A 24,834-nucleotide genomic window follows, 5' to 3' on the forward strand; every position below is an offset into this window, starting at 1 on the left:
ATGGGTGTACAGTTGTTTGTACAGCACCTCCAGATAAAGCTTTTGAGATAAGTAAGTGAAAGGCAATAATGTCAGGTTGAATGTTAGATGTGGGCTAAAGACCTGAAGTCTGTTGAATTAGCGCAGTGAACCTGTGATAGAGCCAGCTTAATAATGTGTAAATTCTGGGAGGGTTCAGCCAACTCTGAGGGTGAGGAAGTGACTTGGGTTGGGTCCCACAATTAACTTCATGCATTGGGTATGATGCCACGCATACTTCTCCCTTTCACTGGAACCAACCAACTAAGTGTTGCTTCTAATACATCTGGGCTAAGTCTGCAGTTGGCGGCACCCCTACTTTCTTACAAGTTTGTAAAGATCTGGCATGTCAACTTCTACAGATGTGTAGTGGAGAATCTATTAATTGGTTGCATCACATCCTGGTATGGAAACACCAATGCGAATAAACAGGAAATCCTACAAAAAGTATTGGATATAGCCCAGTCCATTACTGCACCAATGGTTGGGTTCACATCCACTGCCGTCTGTAAGGAGTTTGTACATTCTCCCTGTGACTGCATGGGTTCCCTCTGGTCTTGCTGGTTTCTTTCCCATAGCCCGTAGTTGCTTGGGTTAGTAGGCTAATTGTTCACATGGGTGTAATAGGGTGACATGGGCTCATTAAGCCAAAAGGGCCTGTTACTGTGCTGTATCTGAAAATAAAATAAAACTTCTCATTTAAAGAACAAGATTAGAGATTATCTTTATTTGTCATATGTACGTCCAAACATCAAAACGTACAGTGAAACGTCTTGGTCGTATTGAATCAAATCAATGAAGATTGTGCTGTCGCCACATTTCCAGTGCCAACATAGCAAGCCCACAACTTGTTAACCCTACCCTAGTTCCAGCAGTCCGTGTTTGGAACGTGGGAGGGGGCACGCGGTCACACGCGGAGAACATACAACTCCTCACAGACGGTGGCGGAAATTGATCCCATGTGATCCAGTGGTGCTGTATGTCAATTACGCTAACCGCCATGCTGCCATGCCTCCTGACACAACAGGAAACAATAAACAACAAGAAAGGACAAAGCACACCACGAACATTTGTCAGAGTGCTGAGAAAAAGAATATACCCCAGATTACGATAAAAATGGGAATAGCACAGAATATTTAAGAAAGGTGGGTGCATTTTATTTATTTATCGAGCTACAGTGTGGAGCAGGACCTGCCGGCCCTTTGAACTATACCAGCAAGCAAACCCCCGACTTAATCCCGGCCTAATCACACAACAGTTTACAATGGCCAATTAAATGGTACGTCTTTGGAATGTGGGGAGAAACCAAGGCACCCAGAGGAAACCCACACGGTCACGGGGAGAACGTACAAACTCCTTACAGGCAGCGACGGGAATTGAACCCAGGTCACTGGTACTGTAAAGTGTTGTGCCAACCACTACGCTACTGTACCACCCCATACTGATTTTCAGTGCAATGGAATTTAAGAAAAGTGTCCATAAACAAGGACTGACAAACAACTAATGTGCAAAAGAAGACAATTATTGCAAATAAAATCTAAGAAATAACACTGAGAACAGGAGTTGAAGAGCCCTTGGAAGTGAGTCTATCGGTAGTGTGGTCAGTCCGTGTTGAGGTGAGTGGAGTTATCCACACTGGATCAGGAGCCTGATGGGAGTAGGTAATATCTGTTCCTGAACCTGGTGGTGTGGGACCTGAGGCTAGGGCTTGGTCAGTGGAATGGAATGCAGGGCTTGATGCGTGCGGCTTGGCCTAAACAGTGCTTTGTCCACGTTCAACATAGCTCTCCTGTTTTGCCTGATACTCTTCGCTAATTCCTCTTCCAGAGCACAGTGGCACTTTCAGCTTCAGCTGTTCCCCATGCGCTTTAAGCTGCCATTTAATCATTTTCATTGTTCCTTTATGACGAAGTCTGTATCTTGTACTTCTCTGAAATACACGGAACATGTGCTTAGCCAGAGGGTGCTGAATCTGTTGAATTCAACACCACAGATAGTGTGGAGGTCACATCATTGAGTATATTCAAAGCAGGGGTTGATAGCTTCTTTATTAGTCAGGGTGTCAAAGGTCACAGGGTGAAGGCAGGAGAATGGGGATGAGAGGGATCATAAATTAGCCATGGTGGAACAGCGAAGCAGAATTGATGGGTCTATTGGCTAATTCTGCTCTGTGTCGTGGGGTCTTATGTCCACACGAGATTCTGCAGATGCTGGAAATCTAGAACAACAGATATAAAATGCTGGAGGAACTCAGCAGGTCAGGCAGCATCTATGGAAATGAATAACCATTGGATGTTTTGACCTGAGACTCTTGGTCAGGGCTGGAATTTCTTCGTCAGGGTGTAGAAAACAGAATAAGAAGGTGAGAGGAGGGGAAGGCGATAGGTGAGAACAGGTGAGGAGGAAGGTTCCTGTATTGTTTTCTCACTGCTTATCATCTTCCCAAACTTTGGGGATGCTCTCACGCAGACCTCACTCCGAGTCATTAACCTCCACCCAACAATGCAGTAGTCCCAGCAGGCTAGATGCAGGAAGATTGTTCCCAATGTTGGGGAAGTCCAGAACGAGGGGTCACAGTCTGAGGATAAAGGGGAAGCCTTTTAGGACCAAGATGAGGAAAAACAACTTCACACAGAGAGTGGTGAATCTGTGGAGTTCTCTGCCACAGGAAACAGTTGAGGCCAGTTCATTGGCTATATTTAAGAGGGAGTTAGATATGGCCCTTGTGGCTAAAGGGATCAGGGGGTATGGAGGGAAGGCTGGTACAGGGTTCTGAGTTGGATGATCAGCCATGATCATACTGAATGGCGGTGCAGGCTCGAAGGGCCGAATGGCCTACTCCTGCACCTATTTTCTATGTTTCTATGTTTCTATGAGCCCCAGTTAACCAGTGCCCACCATCCTCCGGTCTGAAACACAGCGAGTTATCGTTACTCTCACTTTCTTCTTGAAATCTGTTCCCTGTCTGTGCTGCTACTGGTCTTGTTATTTCTAAACATTACTTATTAATCATTTGTGTGACTCAACTCAAACATTTCTGATTATTGTATCTAAAATATTGATGCAAAGAATTAATGGCCAACATATTAAATGGAATTATGAAGTAATCACACCTGTGGCTATATTTCAATGATTGATAACAAATGTACTTTAATGTATGTATATAGAAATGAGAAGAGCTAGAGGATAAGACATGAGCGAATAGGACCAATCAACTGTGAATGTGGAAAAGTGTGTATGGAACCAGAGGAGATAGCAGAGATACTTAATAAATACTTCGCTTCAGTATTCACTATGCAAAAGGATCTTGGCGATTGTAGGGATGACTTACAGTGCTTTGAAAAGCTTGAGCATATAGACATTAAGAAAGAGGATGTGCTGGAGCTTTTGGAAAGCATCAAGTTGGATAAGTCACTGGGCCCGGATGGGATGTGCCCCAGGCTACTGTGGGAGACGAGGGAGAAGATTGCTGAGCCACTGGAGATGATCTTTGCATCATCAATGGGGACAGGAGAGGTTCCGGAGAATTGGAGGGTGGCAGATGTTGTTCCCTTATTCAAGAAAGGGAGTAGAGATAATCCAGGAAATTATAGAACAGTAAGTCTTACTTCAGTGGTTGGTAAGTTGATGGAAAAGATCCTGAGAAGCAGGATTTATGAACATTTGGAGAGGCATAATATGATTTGGAATAGTCAGGCTCTGAATTTTTTCAATGATTTTAAGTTCCCTGGCCCCCACCGCTTTATTTTCACCATGGATTTCCAGTCCCTATATACCTCCATCCCCCACCAGGAAGGTCTCAAAGCTCTCTGCTTCTTTTTGGATTCCAGACCTAACCAGTTCCCTTCTACCACCACTCTGCTCCGTCTAGCGGAATTAGTCCTTACTCTTAATAATTTCTCCTTTGGCTCCTCCCACTTCCTCCAAACTAAAGATGTAGCTATGGGCACCCGTATGGGTCCTAGCTATGCCTGCCTTTTTGTTGGCTTTGTGGAACAATCTATGTTCCGTGCCTATTCTGGTATCTGTCCCCCACTTTTCCTTCACTACATCGACGACTGCATTGGTGCTGCTTCCTGCATGCATGCTGAGCTCGTTGACTTTATTAACTTTGCCTCCAACTTTCACCCTGCCCTCAAGTTTACCTGGTCCATTTCCGACACCTCCCTCCCCTTTCTAGATCTTTCTGTCTCTATCTGGACACAGCTTATTTACTGATGTCTGCTATAAGCCTACTGACTCTCACAGCTATCTGGATTATTCCTCTTCCCACCCTGTCTCTTGCAAAATTGCCATCCCCTTATTGCAATTCCTCCGTCTCCGCCGCATCTGCTCTCAGGATGAACTTTTCATTCCAGGACGAGGGAGATGTCCTTTTTTAAAGAAAGGGGATTCCCTTCCTCCACCATCAACTCAGCTCTCAAATGCACCTCCCCCACTTCACGCACATCTGCTGTCACCCCATCCTCCCCCCACCCCACTAGGAATAGGGTTCCCCTGGTCCTCACCTACCACCCCACCAGCCTCCGGGTCCAACATATTATTCTCCATAACTTCCGCCACCTTCAACGGGATCCCACCACTAAGCACATCTTTCCCTCCCCCCCTGCTTTCCACAGGGATCAATCCCTACGCGACTCCCTTGTCCATTCGTCCCCCCCATCCCTCCCCACTGATCTCCCTCCTGGCACTTATCCTTGTAAGCGGAACAAGTGCTACACATGCCCTTACACTTCCTCCCTCACCACCATTCAGGGCCCCAGACAGTCCTTCCAGGTGAGGGAACACTTCACCTGTGAGTCGGCTGGGGTGATATACTGCGTCCGGTGCTCCCGATGTGGTCTTCTACATATTGGCGAGACCCGACGCAGGCTAGGAGACCGTTTCGCTGAAAACCTACGCTCTGTCCGCCAGAGAAAGCAGGATTTCCCAGTGGCCACACATTTTAATTCCACATCCCATTCCCATTCTGACATGTCTATCCACGGCCTCCTCTACTGTAAAGATGAAGCCACACTCAGGTTGGAGGAACAACGCCTTATATTTTGTCTGGGTAGCCTCCAACCTGATGGCATGAACATTGACTTCTCTAACTTCCATTAATGCCCCACCTCCCCTTTGTACCCCGTCCGTTATTTATTTATTTTCTCTCTCCTTTTTCTCCCTCTGTCCCTCTCACTATACTCATTTCCCATCCTCTGGGCTTCCCCCCTCCACCTTTCTTTCTCCCTCGGCCTCCTGTCCCATGATCTTCTCCCTTCTCCAGCCTCGTATCCCTTTTGCCAATCAACTTTCCAGCTCTTTGCTCCATCCCTCCCCCTCCTGTCTTCTCCTATCATTTTGGATCTCCCCCTCCCCCTCCCACTTTCAAATCTCTTACTCTCTCCTCTTTCAGTTAGTCCTGACGAAGAGTCTCAGCCCAAAACGTTGACTGTACCTCTTCCTATAGATGCTGCCTGCCCTAAGTGTGAGGTGGTTCATTTTGGTAGGTCAAATATGATGATAGGATATCGTATTAATGGTAAGACACTTGGTTGGCAGTGTGGAGGATCAGAGGGGTCTTGGGGTCCGAGTCTATAGGACACTCAAAGCTGCTGTGTAGGTTGACTCTGTGGTTAAGAAGGCGTACGGTGCATCGGCCTTCATCAATCGCGGGATTGAGTTTAAGAGCTGCAGCTATATAGGACCCTGGTCAGACCCCACTTGCAGTACTGTGCTCAGTTCTGGTCGCCTCACTACAGGAAGGATGTGGAAACCATAGGAAGGGTGCAGAGGAGATTTACAAGGATGTTGCCTGGATTGGGGAACATGCCTTGTGAGAATAGGCTGAGTGAACTTGGCCTTTTCTCCTTGGAATGATGGAGGATGAGAGGTGACCTGATAGAGGTGTATAAGATGATGAGAGGCATTGATTGTGTGGATAGTCAGAGGCTTTTCCCCAGGGCTGAAATGGCTAGCACGAGAGAGCACAGTTTTAAGGTGCTTGGAAGTAGGTACAGAGGAGATGTCAGGGGTAAATTTTTTACGCAGAGAGTGGTGAGTGCGTGGAATGGGCTGCCAGCAATGGTGGTGGAGGCAGATACAATAGGGTCTTTTAAGGGACTCCTGGATAGGTACATGAATCTTTGAAAAATAGAGGGCTATGGGTAACCCTAGGTAATTTCTAAAGTAAGTAAATGTTCGGTACAGCATTGTGGGCCGAAGGGCCTGTATTGTGCTGTAGGTTTTCTCTGTTTCTACGTAGCACAATCTGAGATTCATCCTCCCACAGGCAGCCACAAAACAAAGAAACACCACGAAACCCGGTCAAGAAAGCATTAAGCACCCAAAGCGTGAAAAAAAGAGCAAATAGTGCAAATGACAAAAAGCAATTGAACAACACGTAGAATATCAAACATGAAACCGGGAGTATTCAGATTAGTTCAATTCAGCGAGGCGCTGCTGGCCAGTGCAGGCCACTGGGCCACTCTTCGCCAAAGCCCCCCCCCATCCGCAATGATCACCCCGATCCAACTGCTCGAAATCAGCAAACACAAAGAGTAGCCGAATCCAGGAATGCATGCAACATGAACCTCAAAGTTCCTCAAAACAAGTCCAAAGCCTTGCCCGCAAGTCCTAGCAATGTAGATCCCAAGACTCCTGCACTTTCTTCCAACAGCAGCTAGCAAGAAGGAGAGGGAGATGAAGACTGGTCACACCCAGGCAGACAGCACCAAACATCTGCCTTTCATGCAAAGACTCTATCAAATTTCTACAGATATTCTGACCGGTCGCATCACCGTCTGGTGTGGAGGGACCACCACACAGGATCGGAAAAAGCTCAGCCCGCTCCATCATGGGCACCAGCCACCTCAGCAACAAGGACATCTTCAAAAAGCGATGCCTCCAGAAGGTGGCATCTCATTAAGGACCCCATCACCCAGGGCATCCCCTCTTCTTGTTGCACCACGAGCAGGAGGTACAGGAGCCAGAAGACCCACACTCAACGTTTTAGGAAATCTTCTTCCTCTCTGACTGTCTGTGAACCCATGAACATTACCTCACGTTTTGCTCTCTTTCTGCATTAACTTATTTTTTGTTTCTTATTGAAATTTATAGTATTTTTATGTATTGCATTGTACTGATGCCTCAAAGCAACAAATTTCATGACATATGTCAGTGATAATAGTCCTGATTCTGATTTTGATTCCGATCCTAAAGGCTCCCTATTAGCAAGGGTGAACTAACCCTTTCACATGGGTGCTAAATCTGTCATTTTCCAACCTCTGCACCAACCACACAGTGCCCCTCAGGAATGGGGTTTATCTGGTGATCCACTAACACTTAGTCTGCCTTTCCAACCCCTTCTCCTTACAACCTTCATAACCGAGACCACGAGAAGCTGCCGAGTGGTGTGGACACGGCACAACACAACACAGAAACTAGCCTCCCCTTCAGGGACACAAGAGGTTCTGCGGGTGCTGGAAAGCAAGGGCAAAACACACCAGATGCTGGAGGAACTCAGCAGGTCGGGCAGCATCTATGAAGAGGAACAAACAGTCGGCATTTCAGGCCAAGACCCTACATCAGAACTGGAAAGGAAGGGGGAAGAGAGCAGAATGTAAAGGCGAGGGGAGGTGGAGGAGTACAGGCTGACAGATGATAGATGACACTCGGTGAGGGAGCCTCTGCCTGCACTTCATGCTGCCTCAGACGAAGTCTATGGAGGGAAGACTGGTTGCTATGAAGTGCTGAGCTGTGTCCACAACTGCCCACAGCAGTTTCTTGTGATCTAGGGCAGAGCAGTTGCCATACCAAGCCATGATACATCCAGATAGGATGCTTTTTGTGATGCATTGATAGGAATTGGTGAGAGTAAATGGGTTACACCTAATTTTTTACTCTTTTGAAGAAGGAGAGTTATTGGTGATCTTTCCTGGCTGTGATATCTACATGGTTGGACGAATGTCAGGTTACCTTTGTTTGATAAATTTACTTGAAGTTTGTGTAAGGTCCAGGTTTTGTGTTTTTCAAGTCCCAATCCTGAAAGTGAGCAAAGAAATCTATAGGAGTCTGGCTTTCCACTGTTGGCAGTGACTCCTGGCCGAGACACCTGACCCCAGGAACAAAGGCACAGTGGAGGCTCTCCCCGAGTCCTGACTATACTTTGACAACTCCACCAAACTAGAGGTCTGATTCTGCTCTGTGATTAGTAACCCTCCTTTCTGCTTTGTAACAGTACCCTATGTTTCATAGGCTGCACGACCTCTTAGAATGTCCTGACTGCAAGGAAAGTTGCCTGCGGTTATGAGCTTCTCTTCAGTTATACACATTGACTTTATGGTATAGAATGTAGAATCTGGGTGTGCTGAGGATCTCCATTGGTCAGGGTCAATAATGGATGTTGCCTTCCAGATGTCCATGTGATATGCAAGCCAGGACGTTGTGATATAGAGAGCAAGCTGTTGCGATGTGGCAAGCTCCCCTTCTCCATATAACTAAGGAATGGCAGAGACTGATACAGTTTGGCACCATTGGCGTCGCAGAAGTTTCCAGTCAGCATTAAACTCAAGTTCGGGCCGCCGTAGAAACTCTGGGTATGTGATAGATATTTTAATGAAACACTTCAATGAGGGTGGAGATGTAATGGATTCAAACATAGAGCTGGACAAACTAACTGTAGTTTCTGTAGAATTATTGATCTTCGTTTTATGAGTGAGATATTTATGTTATGTACACATGGGGCGTGTGGTGTTTGTCATTGGGGATGGTGTTAATGATGCTGGAGGAAGTAAACAGTTCCCAGGGTTAAAACCTGTTCTCTCCTGCCACTATTGACTGGAGGCGTGAGCTAATTTCTTCACCACAATCAGGTACAAGTATCAGGCTGGAATATAGATAGATTTGTTTATTATTGTCATATGTAGCAAGATGCAGTGAGAAACCTGACTTGCATGCTGTTCATATCATTACACAGTGCACTGAGGTAGAATTGGCTGAAACAATAATTCTGAATAAAGTAACAGCTACAGCGAAAGTGCACTGCGGGTAAATAATGAAGTGCAGGATCATAACATGAGGTCAAGAGTCCATCTTCTTGTACAAGAGATGACAGAGTCATAGAACGCTACAGCACAGGAACAGACCTTTTGGCCCATCTAGTCCATGCTGAACTATTAATCTGCCTAGTCCGATCGACCTGCACTCAGACCATAGCCCACCATCCCCCTCCCATCCACGTATCTATCCCAAATTTCTCTTAAATGTAGCCATGCACCACTTGCATGGCAGCTCTCTCCACACTCTCACCAGCCCCTGCGTGAAGAAGTTTCCCCTCATGTTCCCCTTTAACATTTCACCTGTCAACAGCATCTGGGTACATATGACTAATCTGCCTACAATCCAGCCTGAGCCTGGTGATATCTGCTTTCAGACATTTGTATCTTCTGCCCAATGGAGAGGGGAGAAAAGTGTATGTCTGGGGTAGGTGGCGTCTGGATTCTGCTGGCTGCTTTACTGAAACAGCAGGAAGTATAAACAGAGCCCATGGAGGGGAGGCTGGCTCCTGTGATGTGCTGAGCTGTGTCCACAATTCTGCAGTTTCTTATGGGTACAAGCAGAGTAGATGCCACACCAAGACGTTATGCATCCTGATAGGATGCTTTCTAAGGAGCATTGATATAAATTGTGAAATTTTGATGGGGAAATGCCAAATTGCTTTAAACTCCTGAGGAAGGAGAGATGTTCAGGAGCTTTCTTGGCTGTGGCATCAGCATGGTTGGAGCAGAACACTTTGGTAATGTTCGCATCTGGGAACTTGAAACTCTCAATCCTCACAAACTCAATCCCACTGGTAGGTTTCTGTGGAGTGCAGTAAAACATAGGGGTGGGAATACAGATCCACAGTTCCTTGAAAGAGCTGTCACACGTAGATAGGGAGTGAAGAGAGCTTTTGGCTCATCGGCCTTCGTAAATCAGGGCATTGAGTAGAAGAGTTGGATGTGATATTGAGGTTGTATAATACATTGGTGAGACTGAATTTTGAATACTGAGTGGTCTGGTCACCAAATTACAGGAAATAACATCAATAAAATTGAAAGAGTGCAGAGAAAATTAACAAGGATGTTGCTGGGACTTGAAGTCCTGAGTTTTAGAGAGTGGTTGAATAGGTTAGAACTTTATTCCCTGGAGCATAGGAGAATTCGGGGAGCTGGTGTCACTAAGGCAGTTCTACGTTGAGTTCAACACTGACTGACGACTCCTGCGATGACGCTGGTGCCACACTGCCTCTGGGTTTTTGCCCCCCCCCCCTTTTCCTTCTCCCTGGGCCTCCTGTAATATCCTCTCGTATCCCTTTTGACAATCACCTGTCCAGCTCTTGGCTCCATCCCTCCCCCTCCTGTCTTAGAAACATAGAAAATAGGTGCAGGAGTAGGCCATTCGGCCCTTCGAGCCTGCACTGCCATTTATTATGATCATGGCTGATCATCCAACTCAGAACCCCGCCCCAGCCTTCCCTCCATACCCCCTGATCCCCGTAGCCACAAGGGCCATATCTAACTCCCTCTTAAATATAGCCAATGAACTGGCCTCAACTGTTTCCTGTGGCAGAGAATTCCACAGATTCACCACTCTCTGTGTGAAGAAGTTTTTCCTAATCTCGGTCCTAAAAGGCTTCCCCTCTATCCTCAAACTGTGACCCCTCGTTCTGGACTTCCCCAACATCGGGAACAATCTTCCTGCATCTAGCCTGTCCAATCCCTTTAGGATTTTATACGTTTCAATCAGATCCCCCCTCAATCTTCTAAGTTCCAACGAGTATAAGCCCAGTTCATCCAGTCTTTCTTCATATGAAAGTCCTGCCATCCCTTTGGCAACTTTGATGTGTGTTGCAGAGAATCTGTGCATTGTGTAATTTGATCTAAGTGCGAATGGGACCAGACTCTGAATGTTAAGCATCTCTGCATTTTAAGAACTTTCAAACCAACTCTTATTAAAGATTTCAATATTAACTCCTAATTTTCTTCGATCTACAGCACAAATATTTCAAGGCCTCACTTAAAAGGTTTCAGTTAGGAACTCACCCTGGAGATGAATTTTGTACAGTGACCGACTATGAGATTTTAATTTTAATTTTATTTATTTAGCTATTTGAAGATGCGACATGGAACGGGCCCTTCTGGTCCAATGAGCCGTGCCTCCCAGCAACTCACCTGTTAATCCTATCCTAGTCACAGGACAATTTACAACGACCAACTCACCTGTTTAATCCTATCCTAGTCACAGGGCAATTTACAATGACCAATTAATTTACTAACCGGTGCATCTCTGGACTGGGGAAGAAAAGCAGAGCACCCGGAGAAAACCCACACATTCACTGGGAGAACATACAAACTCCTAAAAGACAGCATCAGAAACGAAATCCAAACACCAGAATGCCTCAAAGTTCAAAGTAACATTTATTATCAGAGTACACAGTATCACCACATGCAGCACCGAGATTCTTTATCTGTGGGCATACTTAGCAAATCCAGAGGACAATACAGTAACTGTTAACAGGATCAATGGACAAATTTCCTTTTGTTCGAGTGAGGAGTGGTAACTGTTGTTGAACCTGGTGGTGTGAGTCCTGAGGCTCCTGTACCTTCTGCCTGATCACAGCAGCATGGAAAAGAGCAGAGTCTGGGTCGGGGGGGTGGTGAGGATCTTTGATGATGGATGCTGCTTTTCCATGGCAATGTTTCATGTAGATGTGCTCAATGATTGGGAGGGTTTTACCCATGACGTACTGAACAGAATCCACTACCTTTTGTTGGATTTCCTGCCCAAATTTTCATTCTCCCTCCTGTATGCTGATTCATCACCCACTTTGATACAGCCCACAACAGTGCTACAGTCATCGGTGTAAAAGGAGGAGAGCAGGGGGCTAAGCACACATCTCTGTGGTGCTCCTGTGCCGATGGAGATCGTGGAGGAGATGTTTTTGCCAGTCTGAACTGACTGGAGTCTACAAGTGAGGAAATCCAGGATCTAGCTGCACAAGGGGGTATTGAGGCCCAGGTCTTGGAGTTCACCGGTTAGTTTTGAGGGGATGATGGTGTTGAATGCTGAGCTGTAATTAGCTGTAATTGACCAAGAGCATCCTGATGTATGCACCTTTACTGTCCAGATGTTCCAGGGTTGCGTGAAGTGCCAATGAGATAGTATCTGCTGCATTTCCCCGAGCTGTAATAGTGTTGCACTAACCGCGACCCCACCATAGCGCCCCATTAATTGCTTGCCCATATTTCTCTTAATCCAGACTGTCTTTATGTCAAGGACTCACTTAACAAGCAAAAGCTCTCAAGTCAAAATGGATTTTATTGTCATCTGCAGCAGCATCACTGACGCACAGCATCAGATGAGCCTCATTTGCAAGGGAAACAAATGAAACTTGCACACAATTTTTGCATGTTTTCAGTCTAAGAGTTAACACACTGCAGGGTTTATGCTTCACGTGGGAAAAGTATTGTCACTTACAATGATTCAGGAAGCAGTTGGCCAGGAACAGCATCAGAGGCAGAAAAAACAGATGGAGGTAGGTCTACACAGATCAGGTGGTAATGAGCATTTGTTTGGGAGTGTTGGGGAGCCATTTGCTTCAGATGGACAATAATTGTCAGTCATATCCACAACGTACAAGAATATTTATTTAGAACAATGTTGTTGGTTGATTGTCATATCCGAAGATGACAAGAGACCTATGCTGGAAAATTTTAAAGTGGAAAAGACGTTGCACTGGGCAGTTCCACTCTCTCAACCTGAGAAGTCCAAGACCAGTGATATGAGTCATCGTCAAAACTGGGGTCTTCCTTGGTTGCTGTGGATGACCATGATGCCTTCTGTGTCTTGTCATGGCCTTCCCTTTCTACGGAGTGTTGCAGAACCACCTTCCAGGCCATTGGATCCCACTGTAGATCTCATCCACCCACTCTGCCAGAGTTGAATTTGCATGCTAGAACAGGCATGTCCCTATCTCACCGGGGTATGAAGTCCACCGGCTACCCTCATCTGATTTAGCCCACTTGTCAAAGTGGAGTATTGGAGTGTGGCTGTTCTCACATGCAAACAGCTACTTGGAGCCACAGGTGAGAGCTGAGTGTCCGCTGGGGATCAAAGGTGAGTCAACTGCCCTGGAATGGACACGACAAGACCATTCAGCAGAGGTGACACTCCTCCATATACCCTATTAAAAATCGATAACAAATAAGGTCTGATTGTACGAATTGGAACTAGTGATGTTCCCAACTCATTTCTGAGCTGTTATAAATGGGAATGAATTATGACTGAAGACAAAAGATTCTTCAGATGCTGGAAATATAGAACAGCACAGACAAAGTGCTTGAGGAACTCAGCAAGTCAGGCTGCATCTATCAAGGGGGATAGATGGTCAACATTACGAACAAAGACTCTTTATCAGGACTCATGATCTTGCCCCAAAACTTAATGTTAATTTCCCTCCATATACACTGCCTGACCTGCTGAATATCCCTTCATAGACACTGCCTGACCTGTTGAGTTTCTCCAGCATTTTGTGTGTGTGGCCCTGGATTTCCAGCATCTGCAGAATCTCTTGTGTTCAGAATCAGAATCAAGTTAATTACCATGGATGTATGTTAAGAAAATTTGTTATTTTACAGCTGCAGTACAGAACAAGAGAAAAAATTACCATTATTTATTAAAGTAAATAAGTATACAAAAAGAGGAATAACGAGGTAGAGTTCATGGACTATCAGATTTATCCTGACTTTGGCCATGAACTGTGGGTGGAGTTTGCACGGTCTCCCTCTATCTATGAGAATGGGCTTCCTCTGGTTTCTTGCCACATCAGAAAGACACATGGGTCAGTCGATTAATAGGCCACTGTAAACTGTTAATAATGTAAGATGTGGGGTAATTGAAGAGTATGTAAGGAGAATTTTAAAAAGTAGTGTTATTGTGGGATGTTTGTTGCAGGTGAAGGGGGTATCTCTGTGCGGTATCTCTCTGTTACTCCATAACCCTCTCATGCTCCATTCTGTGCAACATCTCCCTGCTTCTTCCTCAGGAGGCTGTGGAAATTCAGCATGTGTCCACCGAACATAGAATGCATTCTGTCTGGGTGCTTAGCGGCTTGGTGTGGCAGCCGCTCTGCCAGTGATCACAGAAAACTGCGGAGAGTTGTGGACAGAGCTCAGTACGTCATAGAAACCAGCCTCCTCTCTAAGAGCTATCTACACTTCTTGCTGCCTCAGTAAAGTAGCCAGCATAATCAAAGATCCCACCCATCTTGAACATTCTCTCTTCTCCTGCCTCCCACTGGGCAGAAGATACAAATGCCTAACATGATGTACCACCAGGCTCAAGGGTAGAGTTTATCTGCTGTTGTAATCTTACTGACTTGTTCCCTGGTAAGATAAGATGGATCCATGACTTCACATCCTATCTTGTTGTGACCTTGCAACTTAATTCTGTTATTGTTTTCCCTTGTACTACCTCCACGTAACAAGATGGTGAAATGATCTGTATGGATGGCATGCGAAACATCGTACCTAGGTACATCTGACCACCATCATCATCGTGTGTGTTGTGTATCATTGGTCTTTCCATGACCATGATTGTTCTTGGCAACATTTTTCTACAGACGTGGTTTGCCATGCCTTCCTGTGGGCAGCGTCTTTACAAGACGGGTGTTCCCAGCCGTTATCAATACTCATCAAAGATTGACTGCTGGCGTCAGTGGTCGCATAACCAGGCCTTGTGATATGCACCAGCCAGTCAAACGACCATCCACCACCTGCTCCCATGGCTTCACGTGATTGGGGTGGTGTGGGGGGGGGGGGGCGGAAGTGCTAAACAGGTGCTACGCCTTACCCAAGGATGCTTACGGGTTGGTGTCTTCCACCTTCTTTGGTAGAAATGAGTCTCCACCCAACATCTCTGACAACAATAAACCAATTTGCTAATTGTATTTGCTGACACTCCTCCGGACATTGTGATGTTACTGCAATTTGTTATTGTTGACCTGATTAAAGAGAAAGTTTAACTTTATTTGCCACGTGTTCATTGAAACATCAAAATATACAGTGAAATGCATTGTTTGCATCGATGTTCAACGCAATCCGGGGACGTGCTGGGGGCAGCCCGCAAATGTCATTCCATTTCCAACACTGACAGAGCAGGCCCGTGACTCAGTAACCCTGACCCGAACACGGCTGGAATGTGGGAGGAAATCCATGTAGTCATGGGAAAAATCTACAAACTCCTTTGAGGCAGCGATGGAACTGAACTCAGATAGCTGACTCTGTAAAGCGTTACACAACCCTTCCACACTTAAAAGGAATGGTGTGATTAAATGAATTGGTAACATTACAACTATCATACGTGTTACTTTTTTTTTTGCAGGTGAACTTGCACCAGAGATTCTCAACCCTGTCAGTACGAAAATCATCCGTGAACATCTGAAGAAACAGTTTGTTTACCTCACAGGTAAGCTTCACTGATGCATTTTGAATGCTGTCCAAAAAATAATGTGATAGCAGGCTCCTCTCTGCTTTATTATTGTTTCAAAATGTGATACCAGGTAGCATTGGAGATGGGCAACTCATTAATAATAGGTTAACTGTTTAATAAGGCAGCAGGACCAATGGGATAGTCAAAGCAATCAGCAATTAATGTCCTTTATCAGTTTACTCCTGTGCGTTGTCTTCCAAAGCAAACAAACTTCCATTACAAAGTTCAAAGTAAATTTATTGTCGAAGTATGTATGTTATCATATACTATCCTGACATTCATTTTCTTGCAGGCATTTTACAGGGAAAAAATAAAGAAATACAATAGAATCTATGAAGAACGGTACATAAGTGAAGTCTGACATAGAACCAATGTGCAAAAGAAGACAAACTATGTAAATAAAAATAATATTGAGAACATGAGTTGCAAAGTCCTTGAAAGTGAGTCTATAAAGTTCAAACTTGAAAATAAATTTATTATCGGAGTACATGCATGTCACCACATACAACCCTGAGATTCTTTTTCTGCTGGCATACTTAGCAAATCTATAGAACAGTAAACATCAGGAACTGTGAACTGTAAACAAACAGTGCAAATGCAGATAATAAATAAACAGCAATAAATAATGAGATGGATATAACAAGATTAAAGAATCCTTAAATGAATGTAGTTATCCCCTTTTGTTCAAGAGCCTAATGGTTGAGGGATAGTAACTGTTCTTGAAATTGGTGGTGTGATTCCTGAGGCTGCTGTACCTTCTACCTGAGGGCAGCAGTGAGAAAAGAGCATGGCCTGTGTGGTGAGGATCTTTGATGATGGATGCTGCTTTTCCACAGCAATGTTTTATGTGGATGTGCTCAATGGTTGGGAAGGTTTTGCCCATGATGTACTGGGCCAAATTCACTACTTGTGGGATTTTCCACTCAAGGGCATTGGTGCTCCCATACCAGGCAGTAATGCAGCCAGTTAGTGCACTTTCCAAAACACATATATTAAAGTTTGCCAAGGTTTTCGATGACATGCCAAAACTCTGCAGACTCCTGAGAAAGTAGAGACACTGTTGTACTTGCTTTGCAACTATGTTTATATGATGGGTCCAGGACAGATCCTCCGAGATAGTGACACCCAGGAATTTAAAGTTGCTGACCCCTTTCCACCTCTGATCCTCTCATTACTGTCTCATGGACCTCTGGTTTCCCTCTCCTGAAGTCTACAATCAGTTCTTTAGTCTTACTACAGACGCTGACTGAGAGGTTGTTGTTATTACACCACTCAGCCAAATTTTCAGTCTCCCTCCTGTGTGCTGATTCATCACCCCCTTTGATACAGCCCACAACAGTGGTGTCATCAGCAGACTTGGAGTCGAAGGTATAAAGCAAGTGGAGCCAGGGGGTGTGGGGGCAAGCACACATCCCTGTGGAGCTCTGGTGCTGATGGAGGTTGTGGAGGAGATGCTTTTGCTAATTCAGACTGATTGGGGTGTACAAGTGAGGAAATCCAGGATCCATTGGAAAAGGGGGTATTGAGGCCCAGTTTACTGATGAGTTTTGAGGCTGTGGAATCAGTTCAGAGTTGTGGTGAGTGAAGATGTTCACACTGGCTCGGGTTGTAGGGTAATAACCATTCCTGAGCCTGGTCAGGTCACGTCAAGTCAAGTTTATTGTCAGTTAACCGTATACATGTATTTAGCCATATAATGTATATAGAAATGAGGCAATGTTTCTCTGAATCAGGGTGTAAAGCACAGTAGTAACCATAACACACGATAACTTATAGGGACAAAACCTACAAATGAATCACGCATAAATAACAAACTAAAGTGCATTAATATTAAATATTGTAAGGTACAGAACGGATTAACCAGTGACACTTTCAATATGATGTGGCTGGGAGTTTAGAAGCCTAGTGGGGAAGAAGTCGTTTCTCATCCTGACCGTTGTTGTTTTTATGCATCCTAGTCTCCTGCCTGATGGTAGAAAGTCAAAGAGGATGCTTCTCCTGAGGCTCCTGTACTTTCTTCCCGACGGCAGCAGCAAAAAGAGAGCATGATCTGGAGGGTGGGGGTCCTTGAAGATAGATGCTGCTTTCCTGTGGCAACACTCCCTGTAGATGTGCTCAGTGATGGGGGGGGCTTTCCCTGTGATGGACTGGGCTGTATCCACTAATTTCTGTGCTTTTTTTGCAATCTGGGCATTGGTGTTTCCACACCAGGCCATGATTTATTTAATTTAATGATATGTTATTGAGTAGGCCCTTTAGGCCCTTGGAGCCACACCACCGGGCAACCCCGACAGATCCAAGTAACCCTAACCTAATCACAGGACAATTTGCAATGAGCTATTTGGTACGTCTTTGTGGGAGATAACTGCAGGACGTGGAGAAAAGCCACAGGGTGGATGTACAGAGTCTCGTCACAGAACAGTGCTGGAGTTGAATTCGGAACTCTGGAATGGGCCCGGCTGAGGTAGGGTCGAGCTAACTGCTATACTACCGTACTACTCTGGCACACCACAGTGGTACTACCCATCCACAGTGCACCTCTCCTTGAAAATGAAAATGAAGGAAGGCGCTTGGGCAGTGTGGGTGTGTGAGGTTTGCTTTCTCCTGCTGTCTGAATTTGTGCAATGAGAAGCTAAGCAGGATGAGAGGATTTTGAAAGGGGTTCTGGAACAATGAGACCAGACATCGACGGATTTGTTGATGGTACCTTGATCATACAATTATAGAGAGTCATTGCATAAGACCAGGGAGCAAAATTAAACTGTTCAGTCCATCAAATCTGCTCGGCCAATCCATCATCACTGATTTATTTTCACTCTCAACCCCATTCTCCTGTCTTCTCACCGTAACCTTTCACATCCTTACCAATCAAGAACCTATCAGCCTCCACTTTAAATTTACCCAATGATGACCGCCTGTATCAATTAATTCCATAAATTCACTTCTCGCTGGCTAAAGATATCTCGCCTCATGTCTGTTCTGAAGGGATGTCCTTGTACTCTGAGGCTGTACCCTAGTCCTAGACTCTCCCACTATTGGAAACATTCTCCCCACGTCTATTCTGTCTAGTGTTTTCAATATTCCGTTGGATTCAATGAAATACTGCCTCATTCTTCCAAACTCCAGCGAATACAGGCCCAGAGGCATCAATAGCTCATCGTACGTTAACCTTTTCATTCCTAGGATCATTCTTGTAAACCTCCTCTGGAATCCCTGTCCAATGCCAGCACATCCGTTCTTGGCGATGGGCTCAGAACTCCTAATATTACACTGACTGTAGTCTGACCTGTGCCTTATAAAGCTTTAGCATTACATTCCTGTTTTTATATTCTCGTCCTCCCAAAATGAATGCTAACATTGAACATTGTATGTTCCTTACCATTGACTCAACCTGCAAGTTAACTCCCAGGTGCTTTTGAACACAAATGAGAAAATCTGCAGGTGCTGGAAATCTGAGCAACATATGCAAAATGCTGCAGGTCAGGCAGCATCGAGGAAAAGAGTACAGTCGATGCTTCAGTCCTGCTGAAAGGTCTCGGCCCGAAGTATCGACCGCAGTGTAGGCAACCCCGACCAGAGTCAAAGTTCAAAGTAAATTTATTATTAAAGTACATATATGTCACCATACAATCCTGAGATTCACAGTCTTGAGGGCATTCACAGTAAATACAAGGAACACAATAGAATCAATGAAAAACTGCACACAAGGCAGACAAACGCGCATGTAAAAGACAACAAATTGAAAATACAAAAAGAGTAAAATAATAGTAATAAATTATCAATAAATATTGAGGACATGCGATGCAGAGTCCTTGAAAGTGAGTCCAGTGGGAACAGTTCAGTGTCGGGGTGAGTCAAGTTTTCCCCTCTGGTTCAGGAGCCAGATGGATGAGAGGTAGTAACTGTTCCTGAACCTGGTGATGTGCATCCTAAAGCTCCCGCACCTCCTTCCTGATGGCAGCAACAAGAAGAGAACATGATCTGGATGGTGGGGGTCATTGAAAAATCACCCTCAAGCATCCAGGGATTCTGGGTTCTTGGTGGGGGAGATTCAGTAGGCTGGGCTGTATTCTCTGGAATTTAGAAGCATGAGAGGAGATCTCACTAAAATTCCTTGCAGGGCTTTATAATGTGGATTCATTCTAGACCAGGGGAGGCAGTTGCAAACTAGGGGCTAGAACCATTCAGAATCAGAATCCGTTTCATTATCACTGACAGATGTGAAGTTGTTGCTTTGCGGCAGCAATACCGTGCAATACATTAAAAAGTACTGTTACAATAAAAATATTAAAAAATGGTGTAAAAAGAGCAAAATAGAGAGGTGGCCTTAATTGTCCCTTCAGAAATCTGATGGCATCGCTCAATGGTTACATGATGTGATGTCATGTTTAAATTTAGAGAAGATTCGATGTTCAATCTCTGAATCTAGCCAAGACTTTCAAACATTGTGGGGACCTTTTTTTGAATTATTTTCAAAACCTTCTATTTGCTGTTAAAGCACAGATGATGACTAATAATTTTTTTCCCCTTTTTTTTCTTTACCAATCAGCTTCGGTCTTGGTAGTGGGTTAGATTTTTTTAATACAATAAAATTACTATATTTCAATGTTAAGAATTAATCTGTGTGAATATAGAGTAAGGAGTCTTTATATGTGATTTAGTATAATGTATTGATATATATTTTTTCTTATACTCTGTACTCTTATATGTAAAATTAATAATAAAAATATTGGAAAAGAAAGAATTCTTATGGCAGAGGGGAAGAAGCTGTTCCTGAAACATTGAGTATGTGTCTTCAGGCCCCTGAACCACCTCCTTGATGGTAGCATTGAAAAGAGGGCATGTCCTGGGTGTTGGGGGACCCTAGTGATAGATGCCACTTGCTTGAATCACCACCTCTTGAAGATGTCCTCAGCAATGGGAACGGTTGTGCCAGCGATGGAGCTGCCAATCAGAATAATTATCAGTGTCGTATATAATGTGAAATTTGTTGTTTTGTAGCAACGGTGCAGTGCAAAGGCAAAATTAGTGTGAAATACAAAGTAAGTACAAACAGCAAAAAGAGGAATAGAGAAGTAATGTTCAGGAGCTCACAACTTTGAACACGGAAGATTCCTAAAACACTTGAGTGTGGGTTGGGATCCAATATCTCCTCCCCAATGGTGGCAATGAGAAGAAAGCATGCCCTGAGACGGAGATGAGAATGAATGCCTTCACCGGGAGCCCAGTGATCTTTGAAATTTTCTACTCTGGACAGATCTGGATGCTGGTTTGTGAATTCATTCAGGATGGTAGATCTCCCGGTAATAAGGAAAGCCAAAAAGTTGAGGGCCGTGCAAGAGGCTGTTGCTGAGGTAAAGACTGGTGCTGAGGAATTAATTGTGGACTTCAGGAAGAGGAAGTTGAGGAAACACACACTAGTCCTCATCGAAGGGTGAGCAGTTTCATGTTCTGGGTGTCAACACTTCTGAGGATCTATCCTGGACCAACAAATTGATGCAATCACAAAGAAGGCACGACAGTGGCTACATTTCATTAGCAGTTTGAGGAGAATTGATATGCCACCAAAGATTGAAGCAAATTTTTACAGATGTACCGTGAAGAGCATTCTAACTGGTTGTATCACCATCTGGTTATGGAAGGACCACTGCACTGGATCAGGAAAAGCTGCAGAAAGTCTTCGATCTTGGGCACTAGCCTCCCCAGCATCAAGGACATCTGCAAAGGCGATGCCTCAAAAAGGCAGCATTCATCATTAAGAACCCCCATCACCCAGGACATGCCCTCTTCTCACTGCTACCTTCAAGGAGGAGGTACAGGAGTCTGATGATACACTCTCAGTATTTCAGGAACAGCTTCTTCCCCTCCACCACCAGATTCCTGAGATGATAATGACCCCATGAACCTCAATACTTTTTCTTTCTTTTGGCACTTACTTAATTTGTATATAAAGTAAGTTATAGCTTTTATTACAGTATTGTGTATTGCAATGTACTGCTGCTGCAAGACAACTGATTTAATAACAAATGCCAGTGATATTAAACCTGTGAATGCCCACAAGAAAATGAATCTCAGGGTTGTACATGGTACTTTGAAAATAAGTTCACTTTGAATTTTGATTCTGATTCTGGAAACGAGCCATGAGCTTAACAACTGCAGGAGCAGCTGCTGGATCCAAATCTTTCCCCTTGATAGTGCTAACCATGCAGTGAACAAAAGGGTAGCGTATCGACCAGGTTCAATTCTGGCCTCTGCCTATAGGGAGTTTGTATGTTCTCTCTGTGACTCTGTGGGTTTCCTCCCACATTTCAAAGATTTGTGGATTAGAGTTAGTAATTTGTGGGCTCCGGAAGCACGGCGACCCCTGTGGGCTGCCCCCAGCACATCCTCGGACTATGTTGGTCATTGACGCAAACAAAACCTTTCACTGTAGGATTCGATGTACATGTGACAAATAAAGCTAATCTTTTAATCTTTAGATGTCGCACTGATACTGACTTTTCTCTTCTGCAGGCGGACGAAGTAAAAGTGACGCGGTGATCCTAACCTTTCCTGAATGTGCCAGCTTCTGTGCAGTTTCAGATGAGGTTGTAGAGCGGGTCCTCGTGTACCTGACCACCATTTCAAGGTGCGCACTGAAACTCGTGAGGTCGATCTCTCCTCTCCTGTGATCTCAGCTGAAGGGATCATTGGCGTCTCTCTTCCCGCCATTACAGACATTTACACCACACGCTGCATCTGCAAAGCAAGCAGCATTATCAAGGACCCCATGCACCCCTCATATAAACGCTTCTCCCTCCTGCCATCTGGCAAAAGGCACCGAAGTATTCGGGCTCTCACGACCAGACTATGTAACAGTTTCTTCCCCCAAGCCATCAGACTCCTCAATACCCAGAGCCTGGACTGACACCAACCTACTGCCCTATTGTCTCATTAATTATTTATTGTAGTGCCTGCAATGTTTTGTACACTTTATGCAGTCCTGGGTAGGTCTGTAGACTAGTGTAGTTTTTGCGTTGTTTTACGTAGTTCAGTGTAGTTTTTATATTGTTTCATGTAGCACCAGGGTCCTGAAAAACATTGTCTCGTTTTTACTGTGTACTGTACCAGCAGTTATGGTCGAAATGACAATAAAAAGTGACTTGACTTGATAATGTATCAGCCATGATGGAATGGAAGAGCAGACTCGATGAGTCGGATAGTCTTATGATTTTAGCTGCTGATGGTCCAGAGCCAAGTCTCTCATTCCCACTGCTCTCCCAATGGAAGGTATAAACTCCAGAGCAAAAAAGGTCACACTTGAACACAAGAAATTCTGCAGATGCTAGAAATCCAGAGTAGTGCACACAAAATGCTGGAGGAACTCAGCAGGTCAGGCAGCATCTATGGTGGGAAATGAGCGGTTAATGTTTTGGGCCAAGACCCTTCATCAAGTCACAGTCGACTTTCATCTATTGAACAGTTTTGAACTCATTTATACCAAGGATGTACTGACCCCTCCATTCCCACTCAGCCATGCAGACTATTCTTAATCAGTCCATTCCTTAATCAGTTACCAAGTATACCTTTTGTAGAAATCAGCCTCTCCCAATCTACACTTGCCAGATCCTTTCTGATTCGGTCAAAATTGTCCTTTCTCCAATTTAAGAATCTCAACCTGCAGACTAGACCTATCTTTTTGCATATTTACTTTGAAACTAATGGCATTGTGGTCACTGGATGCAAAGTGTTCCCCTACACAAAGTTCTGTCACCTGCTCTGTCTCATTCCCTAATAACAGATCCAGTATCGCACACTCTTATTGGGACACCTACATATTTACTGATTAACAAAACTTTCCTGAACACATTTGACAAACTCTAGTCCTCTGACAGTATGGGAGTCCTGGTCAATATATGGAAAGTTAAAATCACCTACTATAAAAAAAACCTCATGTTCCTTGCTACAGTTTGCGATCTCTTTACAAATTTGTTCCCCTGAATCCGTGGGACTATTGATTAGTCTGTAATGTAGCCCCGTTAACGTGGTCATACCTTTCTTATTTCTCAGTTCAACCAGATGAGTTCTCCAGTCTGTCTTGACGGAACGCCGCCATGACATCTTCCTTGACTAGTAATGCCACCCCTCCCCTTTTAATCCCTCCCACTCAGTCACATCTAAAACAATGGAACCCAGGAATACTGAGCTGCAAATCCTTATGCACTTTGATAATAAATTTACTTAGAACATTGAACTTAGAATTTCAATTATTGAGGTAGTCACTATTATACTAATTTGATAGACTTTCTGCCTCTTATCTCGCAGTCTACACAAAGCTGAGGTGAAGTTCACCGTTGTCTTGGACAGGAGACTGGAGTCGTGGGCCTCTGTCAAAGCCACACTTGGGAGAATAGCTGTGAGTATTTCACCTTTGACCTGTGCACTGACGATTGGAGTAAAGTTCAAATACAGTGTTTACTGTGCTATCTCATAGAACTATTAAGGCATTTGACAAGGTCCCGCATAGGAGGTTGGTCAAGAATGTTCAGTGGCTTGGCGTTCAGGATGAGATTGTAAACGGTATTAGACATTGGCTTTGTGGCAGAAGCGAGAGAGTGGTCATAGATGTTTGCCTCTCTAACTGGAGGTTTGTAACTAGTGGTGTATCGCAGTGATTGGTGCTGGGTCCGTTGTCATTTATCTTCTATATCAATGATAACGTGGTTAACTGGATCAGCAAATTTGCGGATGACACCAAGATTGGGGGTGTAGTGGACAATGACAAAGGCTATCATGGCTTACAGAGGGATCTGCATCAGCTGGAAAACTGGGTTGAAAAATGGCAGATGGAATGTAAACAGACGCGTGCAAGGTTTTGCACTTCGGTAGGACCAGCCTTGATGGGTCTCACACAATGAATGGTCGAGCACTAAGGAGTGTGGCAGAACAAAAGGATCTGGGAATACAAGTCCATAATTCATTAAAAAGTGCGTCACAAGTAGATTGGGTCGTAAAGAAAGATTTTGGCACAATTGCCTTCTTAAATGAGAGGGTTAACATATGAAGAACGTTTGTCCGCTCTTGGACTGTACTCCTTGGAGTTTAGAAGAATGAGGGGAGACCTCATAGACACATTTCGAATGTTGAAAGGCATGGACAGAGTGGATGTGGCAAAGTTGTTTCCCATGATGGGGGAGTCTAGTACGAGAGGGCATGACTTAAGGATTGAAGGGCACCCATTCAGAACAGAAATGCGAAGAAATTTTTTTAGTCAGAGGGTGGTGAATCTATGGAATTTGTTGCCACGGGCAGCAGTGGAGGCCAAGT

General features: G+C 44.6%; 1 protein-coding gene across 1 annotated transcript in view; it reads left to right on the plus strand.

Moving 5' to 3' along the window:
• Positions 1-24,834, plus strand: part of mcf2a (MCF.2 cell line derived transforming sequence a) — a 182,952-nt gene that overhangs the window by 25,235 nt on the left and 132,883 nt on the right. Inside the window, exons 2-4 of the mRNA XM_072269779.1 lie at positions 15,421-15,504; positions 22,042-22,156; positions 23,833-23,923. Of these exons, the coding sequence (XP_072125880.1) occupies positions 15,421-15,504; positions 22,042-22,156; positions 23,833-23,923 (290 nt within the window). The remainder of the gene's footprint in view (positions 1-15,420; positions 15,505-22,041; positions 22,157-23,832; positions 23,924-24,834) is intronic.

The sequence above is a fragment of the Mobula birostris genome, chromosome 10, assembly GCF_030028105.1.
Source record: "Mobula birostris isolate sMobBir1 chromosome 10, sMobBir1.hap1, whole genome shotgun sequence".
In the NCBI taxonomy this organism is placed as follows: domain Eukaryota; kingdom Metazoa; phylum Chordata; class Chondrichthyes; order Myliobatiformes; family Myliobatidae; genus Mobula; species Mobula birostris.